This window comes from Leuciscus leuciscus (assembly GCF_965113295.1).
Source record: "Leuciscus leuciscus genome assembly, chromosome: 10".
NCBI classification, from domain to species: Eukaryota; Metazoa; Chordata; class Actinopteri; order Cypriniformes; family Leuciscidae; genus Leuciscus; species Leuciscus leuciscus.
Genome location: NC_138734.1, coordinates 16,054,508 through 16,082,106, shown reverse-complemented (window position 1 = coordinate 16,082,106; position 27,599 = coordinate 16,054,508). Strand labels below are relative to the sequence as shown.

The 27,599-nt window shown below is 42.9% G+C and overlaps 2 protein-coding genes across 2 annotated transcripts in view; one reads left to right on the top strand and one right to left on the bottom strand.

Annotated features, from left to right (window-relative positions):
• The window catches only part of emc8 (ER membrane protein complex subunit 8), a 417,930-nt gene that overhangs the window by 349,822 nt on the left and 40,509 nt on the right, over positions 1 to 27,599 (top strand). The window lies entirely within an intron of this gene.
• dusp22a (dual specificity phosphatase 22a) overlaps positions 1 to 27,599 on the bottom strand; it is a 103,038-nt gene that overhangs the window by 59,203 nt on the left and 16,236 nt on the right. Inside the window, exons 2-4 of the mRNA XM_082183117.1 lie at positions 25,644 to 25,677; positions 14,089 to 14,171; positions 12,621 to 12,670 (exon numbers count right to left, since the gene is read on the bottom strand). Coding sequence (XP_082039243.1) covers positions 12,621 to 12,670; positions 14,089 to 14,171; positions 25,644 to 25,677 — 167 coding nt within the window. The remainder of the gene's footprint in view (positions 1 to 12,620; positions 12,671 to 14,088; positions 14,172 to 25,643; positions 25,678 to 27,599) is intronic.

Genomic DNA, 27,599 nt, shown 5'->3' with positions numbered 1-27,599 from the left:
ACTGCGTTTATGTTTAATTCAATGTCTTCACGGTTACTTTTCCAAGTGTAACATGTAGCATCTTTCTCTACAGCAAAGGAGATTATAACATTATTTTCCCCGACGATGTAAAACAAACGAATAAGCGTTGTCTCATAAATGTTGGAAAATTTCGCAAATGGCGGGGAAAGAGTCAAAACAAATGTCTTAATAACACATGAATGCTTTCTGAAATCTCAAAAACAGTTTTTGATCCGGTATAAAATAAAGGGAAATGGTATATTTATTTGTTCTGGATGCTGAACATGGATGGTTCTGGATGTTATTGGTAGAATTGTCCATAGACTTTTTCAATCAAATCATATCCTACCCTACATACAGTACCCTAGTGAAAAATAAATATACTAAAATGCATTTGAAATACTAAGAAATAAAATACTTTTATGCTAAGTATACTACAAATATAATTACATATTTATGTACTTAATAAATACCCTGCAATTGTACTTTTGGTAAACTAAAATGGTACCCTGGAAATCCAGAGTTCTCGCGCAGGCACAAATTGAATTTGCTCAGCGAGTTACTCTGGCATCAAATAATGATACTCATTAAATATGTCCTTGTATCCGAGCTGCACCAATCACATCGGGTTATCTGATATAGGTGGGCCAGAGAAGAGATAACGACAGCACTGTGACGTCAAAGTCATTAATAAACATTGCAAGAGGGCTATGGATGAATACCAGTTGTTTGAAACGGCTTTGGCCGCTACAATGAACGAGTTAGACTTGGCTTTTTTATCTAAAAGAGGAAAAGAAGATGGTGCTTGAATCGTTCCTTTGCAAGAAGGACGTTTTTGCTGTTTTGCCGACTGGATACGGCAAGAGTCTATGGGGCTATATTGTTGTAATTGGTCGTAGTGTTATCCAATTGCATGCAGTAAGTTTTTTAAATGCATGATTGATGCCGCCCCTCGAGCTGGGCGATTTTCATTACTCGATGCCAGACACTTAATCTTTCAGATTTGGGTCTGGATTTCCAGGCTACTAAATTGGTATACTTAAAGTCTGCTAAATTAAAAACTAAGTAAAAGTAATTGTGTGCTTAATGCACTTTAGTTATCTGGAAATAGTGCTGAGGTCCAACTAAAGATATACTTAAGTATATTTGATTGTGCTAAAATGGAACAATTGCAAGTATACTTTAGGTACACTTTAAAGTGCCCCTTTAATGCTCTTTTCAAGGCAACTCATTTTGTTTTGAGATATCCTACAACAGTTTTACATGCATCAAAAGTAAAAAAAAAAATAAAAACAGTTTAATTTTCTCATAATATACATTGCACATTACCACATTTTTCAATGGTTCTCAAACGACTCAATGGATGAATCAGGCACTTAACTCAAAAACTCTTAACCAAAACGCATAATTACGAGTTGTGCTGATGTTCATGTGCATTTTATCTCTTAAATACATTCTTTCTGACATGACTTGAAAACACCGTAACTGCCGAAGCTAAACCTTGACCCCATTGGCCTGCCCCAACGTCCTACCAATGGTTGAACCGGAAGTTGACACGTCAGACCACTATGCTTGATCTGTTTCGAACACGCCATAAAGCCAATGCCATGATTGCCATCACACTCACCAACAATTGGTTTTTCTGTACTTTTGCATAACAACCGAACTCGCTAGAGTGCACACTATTGGGAATCTGTGACATTTGTCAGAAGGAAACCATTAGAGTCTAGAAACTCATTGCAGCTAAAGACACAAGCTATGCCACATGACTTCATTAACTTCTTTACTTACAAGATTGATAATATTAGGGAGAAAGTTATAATTATACAACCGTCAACTACAGTATCACATCAGTGCATTGTAGTCTCCCTGAGGAAAAATTCGATTCATTCATTGCTATAGGAGAGGAAGAATTTTCTAAACTCGTTAAATCATCTAAATCAACAACATGTATGTTAGACCCTATACTGACTAAGCTAATGAAAGAGATGCTTCCAGAGGTCATAGATCCTCTTCTTAATATCATTCATTCTTCTCTGTCATTAGGATACGTACCAAAAACTTTTAAGCTGGCTATTATTAAACCGCTTGTTAAAAAAACGCAACTTGATCCTACAGAATTAGTCAATTACAGGCCGATCTTGAATCTACCTTTTCTGTCAAAGATACAAGAAAAGGTAGTATCCTCACAACTATGTTCCTTTTCTAGAAAGAAATGGTATCTGCAAGGATTTCCATTGAAGATTTAGACCGTACCTGTCACGGTTCATAGATCCAATGTCTCTCTCTCGTCTCGTGCTTTGTTTGTTTACATGTGTGTGAGCGCGTGAGTGGGTGTGTCCGGCTTGTTATCACTGATCAGCGATCCAGCTGCAATCACTCATCATCAGCTGCAGCCCATCTCATCACAATATATAAACTCACCACTTTCTCATCTCCCCTGTCAGATCGTTGTATGAAGTCCTTGTGTTGTGTCGTGTCTGATGTTGTTCCCGTTCCTGTTCATCGTCTCCGTCCTGAGTTCCTGTGTTCCGGTCTCCGTCTTGTGGATTCGTTTGATGTCAGGATTTTGTCGGCACTTCAGAGCACCCTGCACTTCTGTCTTCACCGCGTCTGGCCATCGAAGTCCCTGCGCCACAGCCTGCATCATCTTGGACTTTCATCATCATCATCATCATCACTACTTCATTCTAAATAAAAGAGCTTTTACTTGCACATTGTTTCCTCGTTTCTGTCGTAACAGAACGATCTGACCCAACATGGAAACAGCGAGTAGTACAGCACCATCGATGGAGGATTACATCAATAACAGCATGGCGCGTATGGATCTTCAAGAGAAAGACCTCAATGATACTGGTCGCGCTGTTCAGGCTTTAGTGGCGCAGGTGTCCGAGCTCACCCGGCAGATCCAACAGATGCGAGCTCCCACTGCGCCGGCCACACCAGCCGTTCCCCCCACACCATCGGAAGGCCCATCCCAGTCAGAGCCCCGCCTACCAGTTCCAGAACCCTACTCAGGTGAACCTAATTTTTGCAGGGCTTTTCTAACCCGGTGTTCCATGCATTTCTCCCTCCAGCCCAAGACCTTCAATAATGAACGTTCCAAGGTCGCCTTTGTCCTCACTCTCCTGACTGGGAAAGCGGCATTATGGGGAACGGCGGTGTGGGAAAATCAAGACCCGTGTTGTTCCTCGTTCCAGGAGCTCTCCGCCGAAATGAAGAGAGTGTTCGACCGCGCTGTCGCCGGGAGAGAAGCCGCAAGGATGCTGGCCGATTTACGTCAAGGAGAAAGATCTGTATCAGAGTTTTCGATCGAGTTTCGAACCTTAGCGGCGGAGAGCCAGTGGAACGAGGAGGCGCAGTGGGACATGTTCCTGCATGGGCTGGCTGACCGCGTCCAAAGGGAAATCTACGCCTTGGACTTACCTCAGTCACTCAATGACCTCATCGCTCTGGCGCTACGAGTCGACGCACGGCTATCAAGAGTCGGAAGTCGCGCAACGAGCAGTCGCCCTCTGGCAGGAGCCGAGGGTCCACGTTTTGGAGGCGGGGACGCGGTCAGCCCCGTCTACGATCACGAGCCCATGCAGGTGGGTCGAGCTCGGCTTTCCCGGGAGGAGAGGGAAAGGCGGAGGTCCCAGGGCCTTTGTCTGTACTGTGGAGGAGCCGGGCACTACGCTTACAACTGCCCGGTAAAAAGGCCAAGCCCGATAGTAAGTATGAGGCTACTATCGGGTGGGATCTCCGCCGAGAAGACCTCATCAACATCTACCCTCCTTCCGGTAAGACTGAGATGGTCAGCACGCATTCACGATTGTCGAGCACTCTTGGACTCCGGGGCTGAGGGTAATTTTATGGACCATTCATTTGCACGTCAGTTTCAGATTCCCCTCAAACCCCTCACACATCAGATCGCTGTACATGCACTCAACGGACAAGAACTTCCTACCATCACTTTTGCTACTGAAGACATCACCCTCATCACATCAGGCAACCACACTGAGACCATCTCATTCTACATCCTGGACACTCCCCTTGCACCCATAGTACTTGGTCACCCCTGGCTCATCCGTCACAACCCCAAAGTGGACTGGCAGCTCAAGTCTGTGTCAGCGTGGAGCAGTCGATGTCATGAGTCTTGTCTAGTGTCTGCTTGTCCATCTGTTTCTGTCCCTGTGTTCCAGGAGGAGGCAATGGATCTGTCTAACGTGCCCGCGGAGTACCTGGACCTGAAGGAGGTGTTCAGTAAGTCTCGGGCTGCTTCTCTTCCTCCACATCGTCCCTATGACTGTGCTATAGACTTATTACCAGGTACGGCTCCGCCTAAAGGCAAGTTATATTCACTCTCGACACCTGAGAGGGAGGCTATGGAGAAATATATTTCTGATTCTCTAGCAACGGGGTTCATCCGTCCTTCCTCTTCACCAGCGGGGGCGGGGTTCTTTTTTGTGGGGAAGAAGGACGGATCCCTGCGACCTTGTATTGACTACCGGGGGTTGAACAACATCACGGTAAAGAATACCTATCCTTTGCCGTTGATGTCTTCAGCCTTCGAGAGGTTGCAGGGAGCGTCCATCTTCACAAAATTGGATTTACGTAATGCTTATCATTTGGTCCGCATCAGGGAGGGGGATGAGTGGAAGACCGCTTTTAACACCCCCAGAGGGCACTTTGAATATTTGGTTATGCCTTTTGGCCTTTCCAACAGCCCAGCGGTCTTCCAGGCACTCGTCAATGACGTGCTGCGAGATATGATAGATCAGTTCATATATGTCTACCTGGACGACATACTGATTTTTTCTTCTTCTCTCCAGGAACACGTGCAGCACGTCCGACGAGTGCTTCAGAGGTTGCTAGAGAATGGGCTTTTTGTCAAGGCGGAGAAATGCGATTTTCATGCACAGTCTGTTCCATTCCTAGGGTACATCGTGTCGGTTGAGGGAATGCGCATGGATCCTGAGAAGATCAAGGCTGTGGTGGAATGGCCAAGTCCAGAGTCTCGTAAGGCCCTACTGAGATTTCTGGGGTTCGCCAATTTCTACCGGCGTTTTATTCGCAACTTCAGCCAACTAGCCGCACCTCTGACCGCCTTGACCTCCCCCAGAACGACGTTCAGGTGGTCAGACGCAGCCGAGGCTGCGTTCGCCAAACTGAAGGGTTGCTTCGTTTCAGCCCCTATTCTGACAACCCCTGATCCATCACGTCAGTTCGTGGTGGAGGTCGATGCGTCAGAGGTGGGGGTAGGAGCAGTTTTATCCCAGCGCTCTCTTTCAGACGACAAGATGCATCCTTGCGCGTTTTTGTCTCATTGTCTATCTCCTGCCGAACGCAATTATGACATTGGGAACAGAGAGTTGTTGGCAGTCAAGTTAGCATTGGAAGAGTGGCGGCACTGGTTAGAAGGGTCGGGGGTACCTTTTATCGTTTGGACTGATCACAAGAACTTAGAATACATTCGGACTGCTAAAAGATTGAACTCCAGGCAGGCTCGGTGGGCACTTTTTTTCGGTCGTTTTGATTTTACTCTCTCGTACCGCCCAGGTTCTAAAAACATCAAACCTGATTCTTTATCGCGCATTTTTGATCGTTCCGAACGCCCGTCTACTCCCGAGTGCATTTTACCGGAGACTCTATTCATCTCCACACTCGTATGGGAGGTCGAATCGAAGGTCAAGAAGGCCTTAGAAGGGGTAACGCCTCCGGTCGGTTGCCCACCGAATCGTTTATTTGTGCCTGAGGGTCTGAGGTCCAGCGTCATTCAGTGGGGGCATTCTTCCAATGTGGCTTGTCATCCAGGAGTCAGTCGCACTAGATTTTTAGTCAAGCAACGATTCTGGTGGCCTCTCATGGCTCGTGACATTCACAATTTTGTTTTGGCTTGCTCAGTTTGTGCCACTGGTAAAACTTCCAATCGACCTCCAGATGGGTTACTCCAACCGCTGCCGGTCCCTTCGAGACCCTGGTCCCATATCGCTCTAGATTTTGTTACCGCCCTCCCACCCTCTCAGGGTCACACGGTAGTTTTGACTGTGGTGGACCGGTTCTCGAAGGCGGCCCATTTCATTCCCTTGCCCAAATTACCTTCAGCCAAGGAGACAGCGGTGATTGTCGTTGACCACGTCTTTCGGTTACATGGCCTCCCGATAGACGTGGTTTCTGACAGGGGACCCCAGTTTGTGTCCAAATTTTGGCGAGAATTTTGTAAGCTTTTGGGGGCGACTGTCAGTTTGTCCTCAGGGTTCCACCCCCAGAGCAATGGCCAAACTGAGAGAGCCAACCAGGATTTGGAAAGAACGTTACGATGTTTGGTTTCCAAGAATCCTTCCTCGTGGAGTCAACAACTTTCTATGGTGGAGTACGCCCACAACACGTTGCCAGTGTCATCTACGGGCCTATCTCCGTTTGAGTGTAGCGTAGGGTACCAGCCACCAATTTTTCCTAGTCTGGAATCCGAAGTCGCGGTCCCCTCCGCTCACGCCTTCGTCCAGAGGTGTCACCGCACGTGGACTAGAGCCCGTGAGACTCTACTCCAGGTGGGGTTGCGCACCAAGGCCAAAGCCGATCGCCACCGGTCTAGGCCTCCCGTATACGTCGCTGGTCAAAAAGTGTGGCTTTCTACCAAGAACATTCCTCTCCGTTCCGTGTCTAATAAACTTGCTCCCAAATTCATTGGCCCGTTTACTGTCACCAAGATCATTAGTCCGGTGGCAGTCCGCCTCAACCTACCTCCAGCGTACAGGAGGATTCACCCCGTCTTTCATGTATCCAAAATTAAACCCGTATTTCATTCTCGTATTAATCCGCCAGTCCCGGTTCCTCCCCCGCCGCGACTCGTAGATGGGGAACCCACTTATTCGGTCAATCGTGTACTGGACTCAAGGCGGAGGGGACGCTGATTTCAGTACTTGGTGGACTGGGAAGGTTACGGTCCAGAGGAGAGAAGTTGGGTACCTGCCAGAGACATTCTGGATCACTCCCTTATCGATGATTATAATCGGCAGGTAAGGGGGCCTGGGAACACCAGGAGGTGTTCCTAGGGAGGGGGGTACTGTCACGGTTCATAGATCCAATGTCTCTCTCTCGTCTCGTGCTTTGTTTGTTTACATGTGTGTGAGCGCGTGAGTGGGTGTGTCCGGCTTGTTATCACTGATCAGCGATCCAGCTGCAATCACTCATCATCAGCTGCAGCCCATCTCATCACAATATATAAACTCACCACTTTCTCATCTCCCCTGTCAGATCGTTGTATGAAGTCCTTGTGTTGTGTCTGATGTTGTTCCCGTTCCTGTTCATCGTCTCCGTCCTGAGTTCCTGTGTTCCGGTCTCCGTCTTGTGGATTCGTTTGATGTCAGGATTTTGTCGGCACTTCAGAGCACCCTGCACTTCTGTCTTCACCGCGTCTGGCCATCGAAGTCCCTGCGCCACAGCCTGCATCATCTTGGACTTTCATCATCATCATCATCATCACTACTTCATTCTAAATAAAAGAGCTTTTACTTGCACATTGTTTCCTCGTTTCTGTCGTAACAGTACCATAGTACTGGGACAGCTCTCATTAGAGTCACAAATGATTTGCTCTTATCCGATCGTGGTTGTATCTCTCTATTTGTGTTACTCGATCTTAGTGCTGCATTTGATACCATTGACCACAACATTCTTTTAAATAGACTCGAAAATGATGTTGGCATTAATGGAATTGCATTAGCATGGTTTAAATCATACTTATCTGACCGTCATCAGTTTGTAGCAGTAAATGAAGAGATGTCTTATCGATCACAAGTTCAGTATGGAGTACCACAAGGCTCAGTACTAGGACCGTTGCTGTTCACTCTGTACATGCTACCTTTGGGAGATATTATTAGGAAGCATGGCATTAGTTTTCACTGTTAAGCTGATGATACTCAGCTCTATATTTCTTCATGCCCTGATGAAACTTACCAATTCACAAAATTAACGGAATGCATAGCTGATATAAAAAACTGGATGACTAGTAATTTCCTACTACTTAATTCTGAAAAAAAAACAGAGATTCTAATTATTGGACAAAAAACTTCCTCACGTAATAACCTAGAATACTGTCTAACACTTGATGGCTGCTCTGTCAAGTCTTCGTCGAAAAGAAAATATAGAAAGAACACAAAGTGACCCCAGTTTTGTGTTGTGTATGTCTGTGTGGTGGTGCAACTATATAGTGGAGCGGCTAAGTGCTTATGTTTGGCAGAATCGTTCAGTTTATGATACAAGCGTGAAAATTGGCATGAGCAGTCTCCATGGGTTACTTGACAAGAAAATTGTCCGAGCCACTTGAAATTTCAAGATGGCGGCCATTTTTCAAGATGGCCGACACCTTACTGGGGCAGTTAAGTGATATAGTGGTTTATTTGGTGATACAAGCATGAAAATTGGCATGAGCAGTCTCTGTGGGTCACTTGACAATAAGCCACCTACAGCTACTTGAAATTTCAAGATGGCGGCCATTTTTCAAGATGGCCACCACCTTAGTGGAGCAATTAGGCTTAAGAAATTATTTAGTTGGTGATACAAGCATGAAAATTGCCATGAGCCTAATTGCTCCACTAAGGTGGTGGCCATCTTGAAAAATGGCCGCCATCTTGAAATTTCAAGTAGCTGTGGGTGGCTTATTGTCTAGTGACCATCAGAGACTGCTCATGCCAATTTTCATGCTTGTATCACCAAATAAACCACTATATCACTTAACTGCTCCACTAAGGTGTTGGCCATCTTGAAAAAAGAAAAATCTTGAAATTTCAAGTGGCTCGGACAATTTTCTTGTCAAGTGACCCATGGAGAGACTGCTCATGCCAATTTTCACGCTTGTATCATAAACTGAACGATTATATCACTTAGCTGCTACATTAGTAGGTTTTCCTAAAGAAAACTTTCTGCATTTTTACATTTTTACCGACTTTTCGTAGCCTGGATGCCAGCCGAACTTAGCCCCGCCCACAACATTTTTTGGTCGGGAAGTTCGGTCTGGACTCGTTCCGTTGAGGAGCTATTATGCCCGAACAAAAATTGTTCGGACCAATCAAATTTTCAGGGCGGGCTTTATACGATGATGGACAGATGAGCAACGTAACGTAATCATCCACGTCACCAACGAGCGCTTGGGTTGAATTCGTTTACAACACAGATGACTGCCGCTGGAGAATTGTTATTTCACGAGTTCACACTTACAAATAAGTCAGATAGAATAAATGCATATTTGGCGTGCTGTCCGAGGAGAGGGCGGGCTCGGTATTCGGCCCGAACCCAAAGTGCTCCCCCCGTTTTCCAGGCTGTGGAAGAACAGGCTGAGAGTGAGTGGAGGGATGCTGAAAACTGTCATGGAATGTTAGGTGAGTTGACAAAGTGAATAAATATATGCTTCCTATCATGCTGATAGTGTAGACCAGACAGTCATTGTTTGATGACAAGTTGATTGGATTGATTATTTGAACGTGCTCCTCTCGAACTTTGTTTATAAAACATTATGTGTAGATTCCGCCATCGCGTCTGTTATAGAAGATATCGACAGCGCATTGATTTTAAAAGAGGAACAGAGAACCACGATCAAGGCATTTGTCGATCGGAAACATGAATGAAAAACATACATCACTTACTCCGTTGCTCTGATTGGTTATAGGTCTATCCAATTGAGTGCAGAGGCATTTTCCTTCCTGGTTCGGTTGAAACAAGCCCCATAATCAAAGCTCAATGGAGCAGTATCAGACTCACATTCTGACTAGAATCTGAGTATGATGACGTCAGGCTAGACTTTTCGATTGTAAGACACAAAATGTGATAGAATATACAGTTTGTACTGTATAAAAAGCATTATGTCTGTAGCAGTGGGGATTTCTTTAAGACTGCAAGGGAAGCTCAGCTTCCCCTATAATGTCAAACAATTAATGGTCAAATATGTACTATTGTTTTAACATTTTATTGACCAAAAATGTGTTAGAAAACGTTCATCTCAAAGACGAGTTCGGTCAGAATCAGTTACATATAGCAGGTCGGCTGACTCGATTTCCTTCTCATACATTCACGTAGTGTCACAGTGCATTTCGCTGTTGAAGCCCAGCGTCCAATGACTTCAATGGGGCTGCTTTGAACAGTTTTTTTTCAGTGCTTCGCAACTAGACGGTCATTGGATAAATGCTGCGATTATGTCCCGCCCACGGACGCTCAGCATCTCTGGGGGTGAATGAGGAGTGGGCTGGTGTGGACTCTGGGCTTCTGCGTGATGATTGGAGGGTCTGTCAAAAGGCTCCTTTTGATTGACAGCGATTTCATACAATAAAAATGCGCTGATGCTGAAGCTATTCGAGCTCAGTCCCATCGCGGATTTTGCAAGTGTAGTCGAAAGACAAACTGCTGCAACCTATTTCTTGGTATTTGCTTGTCGAAATTGCTAGCCAATTTTCATAATGTCACACAGTTATACATTTATACCTTTATTATATTATTACTTATTATATTTTTTATATTATTATTAGTAGGCTAATAATTTAAAAAAATATTATTAAAATAATTAAAAATATATATTATTAGTAGTAGTATTATTATACTTTACTATATTATTATTTATACCTTTATTATATTATTACATTTATACAATTACATTTAACTCTGCTGGCCATTGAGAGGACACTGGTCAAGGCACTGGAAAAGACGCCTAGTTGGTATGACAGGGTCACAGAGCATTTTCTTGAAAAGGAACGTAGAATTTACGTATAAATAAATGGACAATTTTTATGATGTAGGCCGAAAATGAGCTTCCCCTCTTTGAAAGACCAGTAGCCGCCACTGGTCTGTAGAGAGTTCCGATAAAACAAGGAAACACATTGTGTGTGTGTGTGTGTGTGTGTGTGTGTGTGTGTGTGTGTGTGTGTGTGTGTGTGTGTGTGTGTGTGTGTGTGTGTGTGTGTGTGTGTGTGTGTGTGTGTGTGTGTGTGTGTGTGTGTGTGTGTGTGTGTGTGTGTGTGTATTCTGTCTAACTTAAGCAACTGTACATGCTCAAAAAACATTTTATGTTTGTTAACTTAAGCATTATGCTTCTCTCTTGTTTGCAGTTGTATGTGCAGATGGGTTTAAACCCAGGCTGCAATAGCAATATTTATACCATAAGACCACTGAACATGCACTGGTAGTAAGTAATTATGTTTTTGGTGGGGTTGGGAGTGTTTAAGATTCCCCCACTTCCAAAAATTGAATCCCTGAATCCCTTTATTTAGACAGCTGAACTACAAACTACTTACATTTTCAAGAGAATCAAGGGGCTCTTTCATTGAATAAAAAAGAGAACTTTGTGAAAACCGTGACTCATACAGCCACTCTTACTGTAGTATTACCTAACTTCACTTTTTCCAAAGCTACTGCACGAACCTCTGGTCTGTCGTAGATATGCTCCATACTTTCTGTTAGTTTTATTATTCATTCATTATGTTCAAACTATGGCTCTGCAGAATGCTTGTTTCTGATTGGTTTACAGAAATTCCAATGTGTTTAATTTTAAATGCATTACACTTTAAATTAAAACTTTTTTCAAATTATTGAAATTTTGCTAATGTGACCACATTTTAAGAGTCATAAAGCTCTTATTCAAATTACAAACCAAATAACCAAAAAGTTATTTTATTTATTTATATTATTTTAGTTGTTTTATTTTTATAGCACTGCAATTTCAGAAGCTGAGAGTAGCCGAAATCTGATTGGAGTGAGTGTCCAGCCCAAAAATGTCAACACCAAATGTTTGTGACTAAGTCATGTATATGACTAAAACAATCTTACTTAATAGCTGCCTTCATTTGAATAATAACTCACTTCTTAACTGACCGTTAAAAAATTATGTTTTAAATAGAATGAACGTGTGTGTGAGTGAATTTCAGACGCATTGCATCTGCCATGACATGTGACATTGTCAATTGTTTTGCTTCACAGCCAATTTCAACTTCTCTCCTTTGGCATCATGGGATAATAAAGTGTCCATCGGATGCACACTTCAGAATCTTGGCAAAAGTAGTAGGTCATCCAGGTACATTTTGCCCTCTGTTTTATGAATTCTGTAAATTCAAACATACACACTGATTTTATATAGTAGAGCAGTAGGCATGTTCCGGTGCAGGAAATCTCTCTCTCACACTCACACACAAACACACACTCTCTCTCACACAACACACGCACGCACAGTACACACAAAGAGATGAATGGCATTATAATTCTGCAATATTCTGTCATCATAAGGGTCACGTGACTGAGGAACTGCTGTCGTTTTCAAATTACTCTGACAAATTCAACAGTGAGCAATTCTAAATATAATTTAGAATGTTTATACACATATATATTTCTGATAGTGTGTGTGTGTGTGTGTGTGTGTGTGTGTGTGTGTGTGTGTGTGTGTGTGTGTGTGTGTGTGTGTGTGTGTGTGTGTGTGTGTGTGTGTGTGTGTGTGTGTGTGTGTGTGTGTGTGTGTGTGTGTGAGAGTGTGTGTGTGTGTGTGTGTGTGTGTGTGTGTGTGTGTGTGTGTGTGTGTGTGTGTGTGTGTGTGTGTGTGTGTGTGTGTGTGTGTGTGTGTGTGTGTGGAAAGGCTTGTGTGTTCTGCAGTAAATGTGACTCACAAATTTTGGCTGGAGGCATCAGCTGCATTAATGCACAGATAGGTCATGTCCTAATGGAGAGAGCAAAAACAATTAAATAGTTGAAATACACCTTCTCAGCTGTGCTTAAGTGTCGCAGTGCTTATGTGTCTTTCTGTTCACAGTGTTGGGTTTGATTCTGGCGTACTTGCTGCTTGCATACGGAGGTAGAAAAGCAACAAGACTGAGATACCTTCATGTAATAAACCGGCCCTGCATACAATTACAACAATGAATTGGCTTCTTTCTAAGAGCAAACTGTGAAACAACATTTAATTAGACATTAAAACTGATTATGATTTTGATATACAACACCACTACAGTAGTGTTTTTTCCAGATAACCTCATAATAAACATTGACATATATATATATATATATATATATATATATATATATTTTTTTTTTTTATGTAGCCTATTAAAGGGATAGTTTGAACATTTTAAATTAGCCCATGATTTACTCACCCTGAAGTCATCGGTGTATATGACATTTTTTTCTTTCAGACTAATACAATCAGAGTAATATTTTTTTATATTGAAAAATGTCCTGTCTCTTTCAAGCTTAATAATGGGAGTCACTGGGTATATTTTTTTGGATGTCCAACATAGCGCATCCATCCATGATAAAAGTGCTCGACACAGCTCTGGCGGGTTAATAAAGGCGTTCTGAAGTGAAGCGATGCGTTTTGCATACTTGCGTATGACCGTCTGCCAGAAGCTAGTTATTTTAGTCGCTAAAGTTAATTATGGATATTTTTCTTACAAAAATGCATCGCTTCACTTCAAAAGGCCTTTATGAACCCACCAGAGCCGTGTGGAGAAATTTTATCATGGATGGATGCGCTTTGATGGACTTCCAAAAAAATATACCCATTGACTCCCATTATAAAGCTATAGGGAGAGCCAGGACATTTATAACTGTGATTGTATTCGTCTGAAAGAAGAATGTCATATACGCCTAGGATGGCTTCAGGGTGAGTAAATCATGGGCTAATTTTCATTTTTGGGTGAACTATCCCTTTAAATTTGATGAAATTTAAATTACTGTTAATATCATGTAATGTTTCCAGAAAGAACCCATATCTTGTGTGTATGATAAAATGTTCAGGGGGAACTCATAATGGAAAGTTAAATGAACAACAGCTGTACAGTTTATCATTGCTGCCCCCTGCTGCTCATAACACACATACTGAACAATGCAACAAGCAGCCTCATTTAGCTTTAACATTCCTAGAAATAAACCACTAAATCCTGTCAGATTAAAGTTATTATACATTCACATTATTTTTTGTGAACATGTTTAAAGCATACAAAACATGCCTCAAACTGCTCTGAGCTTAGCTCCATGTAGCATTAAGTAAAATTTCACAGAAGTAAAATTTACATTACAGTGCCAAAACATGAATGGAAAAGTTCTCTCCCTGTAGTCTCTGTGGAACGCTGTTCTTACCTCTAACACAGGCTTGGCATTGTTGCACACGGAGAGGATATGGGTGATGCCATTGCGGGACAGACTGTCTCTGTTTTCCGAGTCTGTTTAATGACAAAATTGTGTTTAGCATGCACCCACTGTGCGGTTTTCAACTTAAGTGCTTCTGAACATTGTAGTGCTCACCAGGTCTGAATGCCACTGAACATTGACAGACATTCAGTCAGTGGGTGCGGGAGCAAGCAAATATCAACAATAATACTCCTGTAGCTCAAACAGTTGAGCATGGCGGTAGCAACATCAAGGTCGGGGGTTTAATTCCCAGGGAATGCATGAACTGATAAAATGTATACGATCTTAACAAAATGATATGGTGTTCTGAGTGGTTGCTTGGTGTTTGCTTACTGGTTCAAGCGCAAAGAGTTACCTCTGTACACATAAAACATTGTCAAAATGATTCCAGTTCACATGGATGCGCGGAAGCGACAAAAAATTATATATCTATATTCTATAAAACAATCTATATTGTTAAAAGCGCTATATAAATGAAGGTGACTTGACTTGACTAATAATATTAATTTATTATTTTGCCTGCAAAACTGCTGTAACTGGAATATGATCAAACATGATGGAATAAGATGTGTTATGTGCAGGGCCGTAGCTAGAGGATTCGGGGCCACCTGAAAAAAATATTGATGTGGGCCCTCACCACCCTCCACCAATATCATATACTGTAAATAGATGAGCATGGAGGCCCACATATAACAGAAGATGGTGATGTTGTTGTAAAACCTTTATTTTAAAAGTTAAATGTTTATATAAAACTTACAACTAATAAAAACTTATTTTTTTAATAAAGATAATATGGAACTGGTAATAATATTAAATTACGCTATAATTTATTCATTCAAGTGAAGTGTGTTGTATTCATGTTTTCTTTATGTAATAAATACATTATCAGCCGGCAGGTCAGGTGCATAATGGAATGCGTCGTGACTCTATTTACAATAGTGTAAAAGACAGGAATTTTGACCATGTAATCATTCGGTCGATTGTGGTGCGATAATTAAGAGTGACAGCACCGGCAGGTTGTAGACATTAGTTTTCTTATTCCCAGCGAAATAACAATACAAGCTGTCTTTAAGAATGTATTGATCGACTGGGATACAACAACTCTCCTGGCCTCCCTCTCCTTCTGTTCATGGCGTTTCTGGTTCCCTAAATTATATTTTCTTTTCCCCCGACATGTTTCAGTCAGTCAGTCTCCTGCTCTTCCACCAAGTTCATTGTTAACTTCAGGCACTGCCACCTCAACTCTGATTGGTTCTGTTCGCGAGCTGGGGTGGGACTTACAATTTTATTGGGTCCATCTGATGTTTGTCACTGACTGAATAATTAATAAATACTTTAGATCGGACTAAACCATTTTTAGGGAGGTAAGAGAAGCAGATATATGGAAAAAATATTTAACCAAATTGCATGTTTTTGTGGGTTTCATTTAAATCTCAGGCATACAACTAATATAAATATTATAATTATTCATACAACAGGGGCCTACAGTATATAGTATAACTGCTGGATTTTGTCACCACCTTTCACCCCACTAGCGACGGCCATGGTTATGTGTGCTGAGATCGTACTCGGTTACTAACGTAACCTCGGTTCTCTCTAGAAGAGGGAACGAGTACTGCGTAAGATATCTTACGCTAGGGGAAAATCCTTTTTCCGCGAGATATTGAAGCCAAAAATTATCCTTAATTTTGTAATAATGCAAAACGCGTTGCGGCAGCATGCAGACATAGGCGAGGCAGCTCGCGCGCCTATTGGCTGCTCTGCGGCAACTGCAGCAGCCTTTCGAGCGAGGCCTGGCGTGACGCCAGACCCAATCAGGGCACTTCGCGCCCGCTGCGTCACGTCCCGCCGAAATGGGCGTGGTCTAGGCCTATAAATACCGCTCGTAGGCAGCTATTATCTGGTTTTTCATCATCGAAGCAACCAAAGCGTGTGCATGCACGGCAAGATACGCAGTACTCGTTCCCTCTTCTAGAGAGAACCGAGGTTACGTTAGTAACCGAGTACGTTCTCTTAAGAGAGGTCTCTCGTACTGCGTAAGATATCTTACGCTAGGGGACCCAATGCAAAACGCCGTGCATGCTGAGATCTAACACCAAAGACCCAAGGGCGAAAGCCCGGGGTACATATAGTGCACAATCACCCAGGGAACTCACAGGGAGTCCGGGAAGAGGGAGGGGTGAACCCGCACTCTTCCACATATGGCAGCGTCGCTTAGACGCGAATTTCATCATACAGACAGGGCGGGGTACGGCCTGAACTGATGGGGAAATGTGGGTCTTACACAGTTTGCCCAGGCACATCTCGTGCTGCTTCTTTTCACTGTCGATCATCGAGCTGTGCTCAGTAGACGCAGCATTCTGAGCTGATAGCATCAGGTCAGGTAATACTGGTTAACTTAGACCGACAGCAGCCTGGCCTGCAGGGCGGGAACCTCTAGGTTGTAGAACCTTATAAATGTAGACGGGGAGGCCCAGCCTGCCGCCGTACAAATATCTTGCAAGGCAATCCCACTCGACCAGGCCCACGAAGAGGCCATGCCTCTCGTGGAGTGCGCTCTGACACCCAACGGGCACTGCATGCCCTTGGAGGCGTATGCCAGCGCTATAGCATCAACTATCCATCTGGATAGGCTCTGTTTCGACGCGGCTAGTCCCTTAGAACGCCCGCTAAACGAAACAAAGAGCTGCTCCGTCTGTCTGAAAACAGACGAGCGAGACACATAAGCTCGTAATGCCCTGACTGGGCAAAGGAGGCTCGCGTCTCTTTCCTCATCAGGAACCGGTAGGGCTGACAGGGAGAATCTTCTGAAATTTCTTGAGCGGGACAGACGCGCCGCAGCGGAACGAGTTCGCTGTGCGTTGAATGTCTACCGCGCGCTGTGGTGATAGTCGCGCTATCATGGACAGCGAGTCCAATTCTGTGCCCAGGAAAGATATCTTCTGACTGGATGACAGAGAGCTCTACACCCAATTGACACTGAGACCCAAATTCTCGAGGTGATCGAGTAAAACGGTCGTGTGTTCTATGAGCACTGAGCGAGATTGCGCTAGAATCAGCCAATCGTCCAAATAGTTCAGTACTCGCATGCCTCTCATTCTGAGGGGTGCGAGTGCCGCATCCATGCACTTCGTAAACGTACGGGGTGCCAGGGATAAACCGAACGGCAGGACTGTGTACTGATATGCCTGGCCCTCGAAGGCGAATCTCAAATATCGCCTGTGACGTGACGCTATCTGTATTTGAAAATACGCGTCTTTCAGATCTATTGACACAAACCAATCTCCTTGGCGAATCTGCACAAGGATTTGTCTGGTCGTGAGCATCCTGAACTGTCGCTTCACAAGCACTCTGTTCAGTTGCCTTAGATCTAGTATGGGTCTGAGACCCCCGTCTTTTTTCGGTACCAGGAAGTATCTGCTGTATAGCCCTCCTTCGCTCTGAACTTGAGAGAGAGGCTCTATGGCCCCTTTGTTCAATAGTTTCGCCACTTCGGCTCGAAGTAAAGCTTTTACCGTGGTCTCGACGCGCGCCGCATAGCGGCGAGGGCGTCGGCGAAACTGTAGCGAATAGCCTCTTTTTATAATGTCCAGCACCCACTTCGAAACCCCGGGCAGCTTTGCCCATGCGTCTGCATGGATAGCTAGGGGTTGAATACGAAGCGCGCTCCGCTCGCTCAGCGATGGAGAAGCTTCGGCGTGCTGCAACACAAGCGTCGCGCTCGTGACATTTGAGGCATGGGGCGCGCTGATAACAGCGGGCAGATTGCCCGCGCTCGACTCCTCTGCGGTGGTCAACCGCGAGGGGGAGGGCTGGGCGGTTCCCGTGGGAACTGTCATGTCTATGTGTGGATGTGGGCGCGGGACAGCGGGCACATTTATCACACCGAAAGCATCGTTCGCTTGCGTGAAGCGAGTGCACGTTGGTTTCGTTTTTACAGAAACCGTGAGACATGCATAACGTGGTGTTAGTGGGCACTGGGTAGTGGGCACATTCACCATGTTTGAAGCGCAACCGATCTGAGTCGATTTTATGTGCGCGAGCCCTGTGTGACAGGCTGTGCTTGTGTGTAGAGATGGGCACTGGGCAGTGGGCATTCTTACTACACATGAGACACCATCGGCCGTGGCCGGGACACCAGAAAATACACTCTTTTGGGGATTTATCTGGGTAGCCGTGAAAACGGCATTTGTGTGCAGGCAAGCGGGTGACAGAACCGGCTTGTTGGCTGCAGAAAACACTGGAACAGTCACATTTGCTGGAACTGGACGAGCGAATAGCTTTGGTGTGAGTCCGGCCGCAGCGGGACTTGAACACCGTCGTTTTCCTAGACGTGCTAGGACGACTTCGGGGCCTCTGGCTTTACCGTAATACTAGGTCGCGGACCACGCACGGCGGGGCGGCGACCGGATGAGCGGGAGCGCGGTCTCGCGCTTCGGGCCTGGCGGCGCTGCGAAGTGGCGGCAGTGGACGGTGGCTGGGGCTGTGAGCTCTGTGCAGACGGTTTCGCACGGCCTGCTGCAGAGCTGGAGCGCTTCGGGAGGAAGTGCTTCATAGCCTGTGACGCTTTCTGTACCTCTGCGAATCTCTCCGCAAAATCCTTGATGGAGGATCCAAAGAGGCCCGTGGCGGAAAGCGGGGCGTCGAGGAACGCGGTGCGCTCGGACTCGGCCATTTCCGAGAGCGTCAGCCAAAGATGTCTCTCGGTCACAGTGAGAGAGGCCATATTCCGTCCAATGGCCTGCGCTGCAGACTTAGTAGCACGGAGAGCGAGGTCCGTGGCACTCCTTAAGTCCGGCACGCAGATCGCGTCAGCTCCTTCCTCATCCAGCTTACGGAGGAGATCGGCCTGGAAGATCTGTAGCGTAGCCATGGTGTGCAGCGCTGACGCAGCTTGCCCGGCGGCGGAGAAAGCGCGGCTGAGCAGGCTTGACGTCGTGCGGCAAGCTTTAGAGGGTAGGGCCAACTTAGCGCGCCGTCCAGCGGAGGGCGGACATAAGTGGGCCGCTATCGCCTCTTCGACCGGCGGCAGCGAAAGGTATCCCTTGTTCTTGGCATCGTCAACTGCAGAGAATGCCAAAGAAACAGCAGGACGCACTCTAGCTGAATAGGGGGCGTTCCAGGACTTAGCGACTTCTTCGTGTAACTCAGGAAGAAAAGGCGCTGGTCTGGACGCAGGCGAAGCGCGCTCCCCAGGCAGGAAAAAGCCATCCAGCCGATTGTGAGCGGGCTGCTCGGGCGAAGACCACTCGAGGCCGAGGCTCGCATGAGCTCCGTCTCGATGGACGCTCTCTTGCCTGACGATGTGCGCTGAAGGTGCTCTCTCTCAGACGGCACGGCTTCTTCTCCAGCTCCAGCGATGCGTGTGCTTCGCTTGAAGGATGAAAAATCAGATAATAGCTGCCTACGAACGGTATTTATAGGCCTAGACCACGCCCATTTCGGCGGGACGTGACGCAGCGGGCGCGAAGTGCCCTGATTGGGTCTGGCGTCACGCCAGGCCTCGCTCGATAGGCTGCTGCAGTTGCCGCAGAGCAGCCAATAGGCGCGCGAGCTGCCTCGCCTATGTCTGCATGCTGCCGCAACGCGTTTTGCATTATGACAAAATTAAGTAAGCCAGGGATAATTTTTGGCTTCAATATCTCGCGGAAAAAGGATTTTCCCCTAGCGTAAGATATCTTACGCAGTACGAGAGACCTCTCGTAAGAGAACTTATAGATTTTTTATTTGCAGTTGATTTCATCTAAGGCTGTGACTGGAAGTCAGTTGTAGTTATGTTATTGCTCATCCCTTCAATTATTGTTGTAATTCTGCTTGTTAACAGCAGGGGTTTATAACTAATAACACCAGCGCACACAGTGTCTGAATTCGATCACTTGTTGTAGTTCACTCTGTTGAGTGGACAAGTAAATTAATGTATACTATATGAATAGTGAAATTAAATATATGAATAGTGAATAAGGGTTTAAGGGCACTTTCAGACACAGCTTCTAAGTGTGGACTCATATAAACACTGAGTGGTGTCGATAGTATATTGCAGCAGGCTACTTTAGGAATATTGCAGAGAATGCATTGTTATTACCAGTATATTACTGTTTTAATGAAAAACAGTATGTTACTGTCATAATTTGCACTTTTTCTCATTCTTATTCATCTTATTCTGTGTTGTTTAAATAAACTCCATGTTATATCCTCATCTTCTTCATCTTTCTTGGATCTTACATTCACATTTGATGTTATTTTGTTGAAATAATTATGATTCTTCTTAATTTTTGTTATCAGTTATGTACATTTGGGATTTATGTTATGTTTATATCATGTTGTTAAATTTTTATTTTATGTGTATTACCTTCTTTATTTTAATACTTTATATACCTCAGCTTGCTTCACTGTAAAAAGTGATAATAGGTACACTTAACTTAAAAAAATTGAGGAAACCCGTTGCCTTAAAATTATTAAGAAAATAAACTTCATGCTTAATCGAAAAAAATAAGTAATGTGGAATTGTCAAGGTCACATAACTTAATTTTTTTAATTAAGTATTGTTTATTTACTTAATATTTAAGGCAACGGTTTACTATATTTTTTTAAGTAAGTGAACTGAACACTTTTTACAGTGAAATTGCTAAAGCTAATTGTGACAAACTTTGATTCATCATGTGGTTATGATGGTGTTATTCGTAAATTATAAAGGTTAAAAGCAGATTTTAGTACTTTAGTGGGATGGTATATTAACACTATGGGCCCTATCTTGCACCCAGCGCAATTGACTTTGTACACCGACGCATGTATCATTCCTATTCTGCACCCGCGCAAAGCGGACTTTTCCCTCCACAGAAGCACGTCGGTTAACTAAGAAATACACTTGCGCTCGCGGGGGCGGTTCAGCGCAAAGAGGAGGCGTGTTCCGGCGCAAACGTTCCTTCATGCTATTTTGCAGGTTTAGAAAACAATTGCGCCACTTACCAGGAAAAAATTGTTTAAAGTCAGTGGCGCGTTGCGCATGTTATTCATATGCTATTTTAAGGGCGCATGCTTGGCCATAATCAATGTAGCGTGTGCACAACGCGCACTTTGATTCTCTCATCTACACAGAAGCAGCAGTTTTCATTTTCGCAAATCATACATTATTACAATAGATAGATATATAGATAGATAGATAGACCATTTATTATAAAAGCATACATCTAACTTACACATTTACCCAAATTATCATACGCCTGTTTAACCGAAGTTAATTTGGGTGGGTTTCTCCATCCCCAATGTCACTTCTCTGTGTTTTACGGCCCTGACGAGAATGTCGGTCTCCTCGGCTGTGAACCGCTGCCAGCGCGCGCCTGGCAAATCCGCCGTTATAATAGGAATCCGCTTTAGAACAAGCGCGCCTGCTCTTAAAGGGAATGTGAGATGATGCTCTGATTGGTTTATTTCACGTTATGCCCAAACCACACCTATGAATAATGAAGCTACTTCAGACCAACCCCTTTTAGATTTGCGCTGGGCGCAAGAGGCATTTATCCCGCCGGGAAAATAGCAACAGCGCCCAAGACCCGCCCACAAAGTTACTTGCGCTTTGCGCTTGACACTTGCGTTTCAGATCGTTAAAATAGGGCCCTATATCAGTTAATGAAATATACAGCTTTTACCATATATTTAAGTCCTGTGAAACCTAAAATGTTGCTACTGTATTTTTTAGGGTAAAGTTCTGTTAACCACAGCAGCTGTTTTTTGGGGGGGGGGTTACCATAAATTTCTAACTACAATAACTAGCTTCCGACAGACGCCCGTACGCACCAATTTAAGGTGAAAAAGTAACCCTTGACTTGACCCATAACGTATTGACAAACATGGAAGCACAGATAATAAAGCAAAACAAAACACCGGTCACCAATTAGAAGTCTATAACGAGAATTTTTTAAGAGAAATGTCGGAAGAGCTTGAGTCTGTTGCACAGCCCTATTTGTTTGAACCGCAAGAGGCATCTAAGCTTATACGCTACTCCTACATCCTACGTTATACATTGCGTCAAAGGTTACTCTTTTGGCGTAAGTCGACTTGAGTAGGCCGTCTGTCGGAAGCTAGTATTTTAGTTGATACATTTTTAAATATTTATATTTTTCTTACACAAACGCATCGCTTCACTTCAGAAGGCATTTATTAACCCCCTAGAATCGTATGGAGTACTTTTATCATAAATGGATGCATTTTTTGGGATTAACCATTGGATTAACCATTCATTAACCATTCACTGCCATTATAAAGCTTGGAAATAACTTTGATTGTACTCGTCTGAAAGAAGAAAGTCATATACCTAGGATGGCTTGAAGGTGAGTAAATCATCGGTTAATTTTCATTTTTGGGTGAACTATCCCTTTAAAGGTACACCATGTAACTTTTGGCCCTCTAGTGGTTAAAAAAAACAGCATGCATTTTGGGGAAGAACATTGTCTACTTGCCGAACTCACAATTAAATAACATATTTCAAATCATCAACAAAATCTGACATGAACTGTCCCATAAATGTTGTTTCTTATGCACAAATAGCGTTAAAAAGCGTATTTTTAAGTAATAAAACTGCCATCTCTGCATCTATTTTACTACAGTTCAAATCCCTCAGTTCTCACCATCTCTAAAAATCCAGGCCAATCTTGATTCTCGTTTTATTATGAGCTTTGTGAAGCTCCTAATAAGGAAGCAGACAGACTGGCTAAACCGACCGTCTGCCAGCTGTCTCACGTCACCGAGGTCAGATAAATCCCATCACATAGAGCCTCTTTCACCTAGATATCATCATATAGAGACTGTGTCTGTTCCCAGAATTAGGAAATACAAAAAACTTCCAAACCCATTTAAGAGTAAAATGTAATTGATGTTCAACAAATAAAAAACAGATACTGTATAATACAAATGATGAAGCTTGAGTTGCTGAATATTCAATCCCTTACTTCAAAAGCACTTATTGTTAATGGTATGATTACAGACTATAACCTAGATGTGCTGTGTTTGACAGAAACCTGGCTAAAAGCAAACGATTACATGACTTTAAATCCACCCCCCAAGATTACGGTTATAAACATGAACCTCGTCTGAAAGGCAAAGGGGGAGGTGTTGCTGTCATTTATAGTAATATTTTCAGAATTACTAAAGCCTGGTTCACACGGCAGGATAATTAGGCCGATTTTAGCCCCGATTCACCCCTTCCGACAATCTTAAGGATGCTCCGATTATCGTAAAATAATCTGATCAGATATTCCTGCCGTGTGTGGTGTGTTAAGGCTGCACGTCGGGACCGCTCCGATCTCAAATCGGGGATTATCCAACATGTTGGATTTATTTGGCCCGATTTCTTCTCGTGTGTGGTGTCCCCCGAGCACGCAGCCTGTGGACTGTGGCCTGTAGCCAATCAGAAAGCGAGGTGACGAGGCGCGAGGAAACACCGGGAAATATAATCAAAACAGCCGGCGGCATGGCGCACCAGAAAGTCCGGTGGACGTCGGAGATCATCGCCTTTTATTTTGATAAAGTTTTTTTTCGGTTAAAAACAAACTACAAACTATTGCCACTGCATCCTCTTCGTCCGCCATGATTGTTTACTCTGAAGTCACGTTTGATCTCGAGGTATTTTGCGCAATTTCTCATCTGATCTGGGAATGCTGGCGGTAGGCCCTTTTCCTATTTAGCACCAAAACTTTGGAACAATCTTCCTAACATTGTCCGGGAAGCAGACACACATTTGTCAGTTCAAATCTAGACTAAAAACACATCTCTTTGGCCTAATATACACATAACACATTATAGACTTCTATAATTCAAAGTTAGGCTGCATAGTTTAGGTCAGCCGGAACCGGGAACACTCCCCATAAATCCTAATGTACTTGTTACATCATAAGAAGGATGGTGTCTATGCTAATATTAGTCTCTCTGGTTATCCGAGGTTTACCGCAGTCCGCCGTATCCAGGCCGTATCCAGATCTGATGAAGGACCTGCACCTGGACACGATGACAATACAGTCATGAAGTGTCAACCAGTCCCTCCCCTGTGAAGGCTCCTTTCCTTCCCTTTACCTCAGTACAGATAAAATGTTGGCGGGATAATTCCCGTTTGCTTGGCTACGCAGACACAACAACATTTTCTGTATTATCAATTTTTAAGGCCAGACAAGTAGTTTATTGAGGGTTGATTTGTAAAGAAGGACTACATGCCTGCGCACATATATATTCAAACGCGCATACCTTTGGACTGAACACGTAATGCACATGTGCGCGACATCTGCGTTTTCGCGGGTTTGCATTTTTGAGGTTTGCGCAGAGATTAACGGATAATCATTTGCACCTTCAAACCTATTTCAGGGAGTGCGTTCTCGAGACACCAGGCACTGCTGTTGTGCGGATGGCGGCCGGAGCGCGTTAGGGTTTTCCTGTTAGAATGGGGCTGTGTTAGCGGCCCCTAAATTAATAACTAATGATCTTCGCAACGGAAGTGAATCAATCAATCAAAACTAACTTTAGCTGGACAATAACTTTATCCTAGAGCTGTTGTAAAGCCTAAACAATCTGTTACAGTAATTTCCAACGCATTCTCATCCTAGGGCGTCATATACTGACGCTTTTGACATTTCGTCTACATCAAACGCACATGGCACCCTTTAGCGTCAATATGAGACGCACAGAGCTTTGTTCGGTTATGGGTAGGTTTAGGTCTGGGGTAGGGTTAGGGTTAGACCGCTAGGAGGCGCCTTCTGGCCAATATCTATCTGCGTCTTATTGACGCTAAAGGGTGCCATGTGCGTTTGATTTAGACGAAATGTCAAAAGCGTCAGTATATGACGACTTGGGATGAGATCGGGCTGCAATTTCCTATTATCACTGTAAAGCTGCTTTGAAACAATCCATATTGTTAAAAGCGCTATATAAATGAAGGTGACTTGACTTGACTCCTCTGTTCTGTGTTTTTTTTTAAACAGGTGATTCCCCAGAGTTTGAAGATTTAGCTACTCCATGTCAATCTTTCTAGCTTGTTGCTTCAACTAACCTATACTATTTGGATGCATCAAAGTAGTCGGAGCAATTTTTCTCTATTTACAGATATGATGAGACACACACGGGCAAGTGGCGTAGTACGCAATTTGGCGCGAAACGTGTTTTGGAAGAAGGATTGATGGTATATTGATTATTTAAATTGTGTTAATTTTTTAACAAAAAAGGTTACATAGTGCACCTTTAAACAATTTCATATATTGATCATAAATACAGGGTATAACAGGCTATCTTAACAACCGCTTTTGATGATGCACATGGAAATTTGTCTGATCATTGACGCCATGGCAGACAGCAACATTAAAATTTAACTTAGAGAAGTTCATTAACTCAGTTAATTAATGGTTATTAGAGTTGGTATGGAATGTTTACAAGTGTACATAGACAAACAGTATAGATTATAATACAATATATTTTTTAGCTTCATGACAACACACAATTAAAAAATTGTTACAAATTCTGCTTACCTCTTATATTTCCTAGATAGAGACCATCAACAACCTATGCACAAAATAAACAATATTTATTTAGAATTTACTGTACATCACATATAATAAGAAGAAATACTGAACCTTTGGATTTACGGTCAATGACATAAAATAGATGCCACAATAAAGAAAAGGAAAACTCTTTGAAAAAATCTATTATATATTCTTATGGTTTTGAAAGAAATATCATTTTCAATAAAAATGGTTTCAGTTTAAAACATTTTTAAATGTCAGGAAAAAAGTAATATATTTTTATGACATATTTTCCTTTGATTACATGTGAGTGAAGGGGAGAGCGGGGCACAGCCAAATGCTTTTTGACTTTCTCAGTTTGTGTAAATCTACTGCAGGGTTCAGAGTTTTTCTTTTTTTTTTCAAATTAATTTCGCACATGTGTGGTACAAATATGTTGTCTTGTTTCATTAACACAGTATACTTCTTTCAATTTTTTTCATATAGAAATTATAAATAAAATATTTTTGGAGTATGACAATGAACACTGCAAGTTATACAGTTGCATAGGTCAATACAAGGCAAATAAATGAAGGAACACATTCAGACATTCAGAAAAACAGAGCTGAACACAACACAATACAACATTGAACACAATGCTGTACATTTCTTGAAGTAACAATTTCTGAATATTCAGGTACTTCCTCTCAGTTCCTTATTCACCTGTTTCTAATGGTTAATCAATAGAAATTTATAAAAGTTAATTATGCCAATTGCATCGGTAACTGAACGGAACAGCATAGTTATATTGCACGTTTTAACGCAGTTTTAGAACGTTCCCCATCTGCATGGGATTTAAACCTGGTTAGTGTCTTCTGCTAGTTAGTGAAGCATTAAGAAACTATCTCAACTGTTAAATATATAAGATTAAAATAATATTAGATTTGTCTAATTTTAAATAAACACAAAAAACAGAGATGAAAAATTTACTTAAGTAGGAAATTTACTTTTGCAATGGTTAAAAAAAATGTTCATGGTATCTTCAAGATTTCTGAATTTTAGAGCAATTTTTTCTCTATATTGATATTGCAACTATAAACACTCTGTTTTGTCATGCTAGCATATACTACATGCACAATGCAATGGCACCAGTATGCTCACCACACACCAGACACTGTAAAAAAAATCTAAGTTTTACAGAAAATAGCTCTTATTTTTTAGTCATTTTCTTTTCTTTTTAATTGTACGCAAAACTCCGTAAAATTACAAACTGTATTTGTAAAATTAACAACACTGCTGTTATTTTAAGTATTATTTCATTTCATTAATGGCAAATTACAGTAATTATCTTATTTATACAGTATTTTTTCTGTTTTCATGAATTACATACAAATGTAGATAAAATTAAGATAATAATGTTGATGATAATTTGTGAAATCACCACCAGATGGTGCAATGGGACAGTTTGCACTATTGTTCACACTGCAAAGTAAAAAAAAAAAAAAAAAAAAAAAAAAAATGAATGGCAGCAACAGATGCCAAACCAAACCTGTAAGATTAAAGTAAAATATCCTAAATTCTGCAAACCCTTTTACAGAAATTTTCAACACAAATTTTACAGAAAACCTGTTATTTTACAGGTATTTCCTGAATTATTACGAGCAAACACCTTCACCTAAAATAAAATAAAAAGGACCTTAAATGACTGGCAGCAACTAGCCTGGGTTTCCCCATGCTGCCTTGAGCGCAGCGCGATTTTATTCACGCTGCTAGTCAGCATGGATTCCATGGACCAGATTTTCGCCTCAGCTAGGGAACCAATCACAGAACGGGGAGGGAGCAGCAAGACGATGACGACATCTATGCGACACACCGAAGCAGTTTGTTTATATCTATGGATCCAACATGACAGACGTAAAAATATATGCATATTTTTAGGGACACATCTACAAAAATATGCCTGTATTTCAAGTTGATAAAATA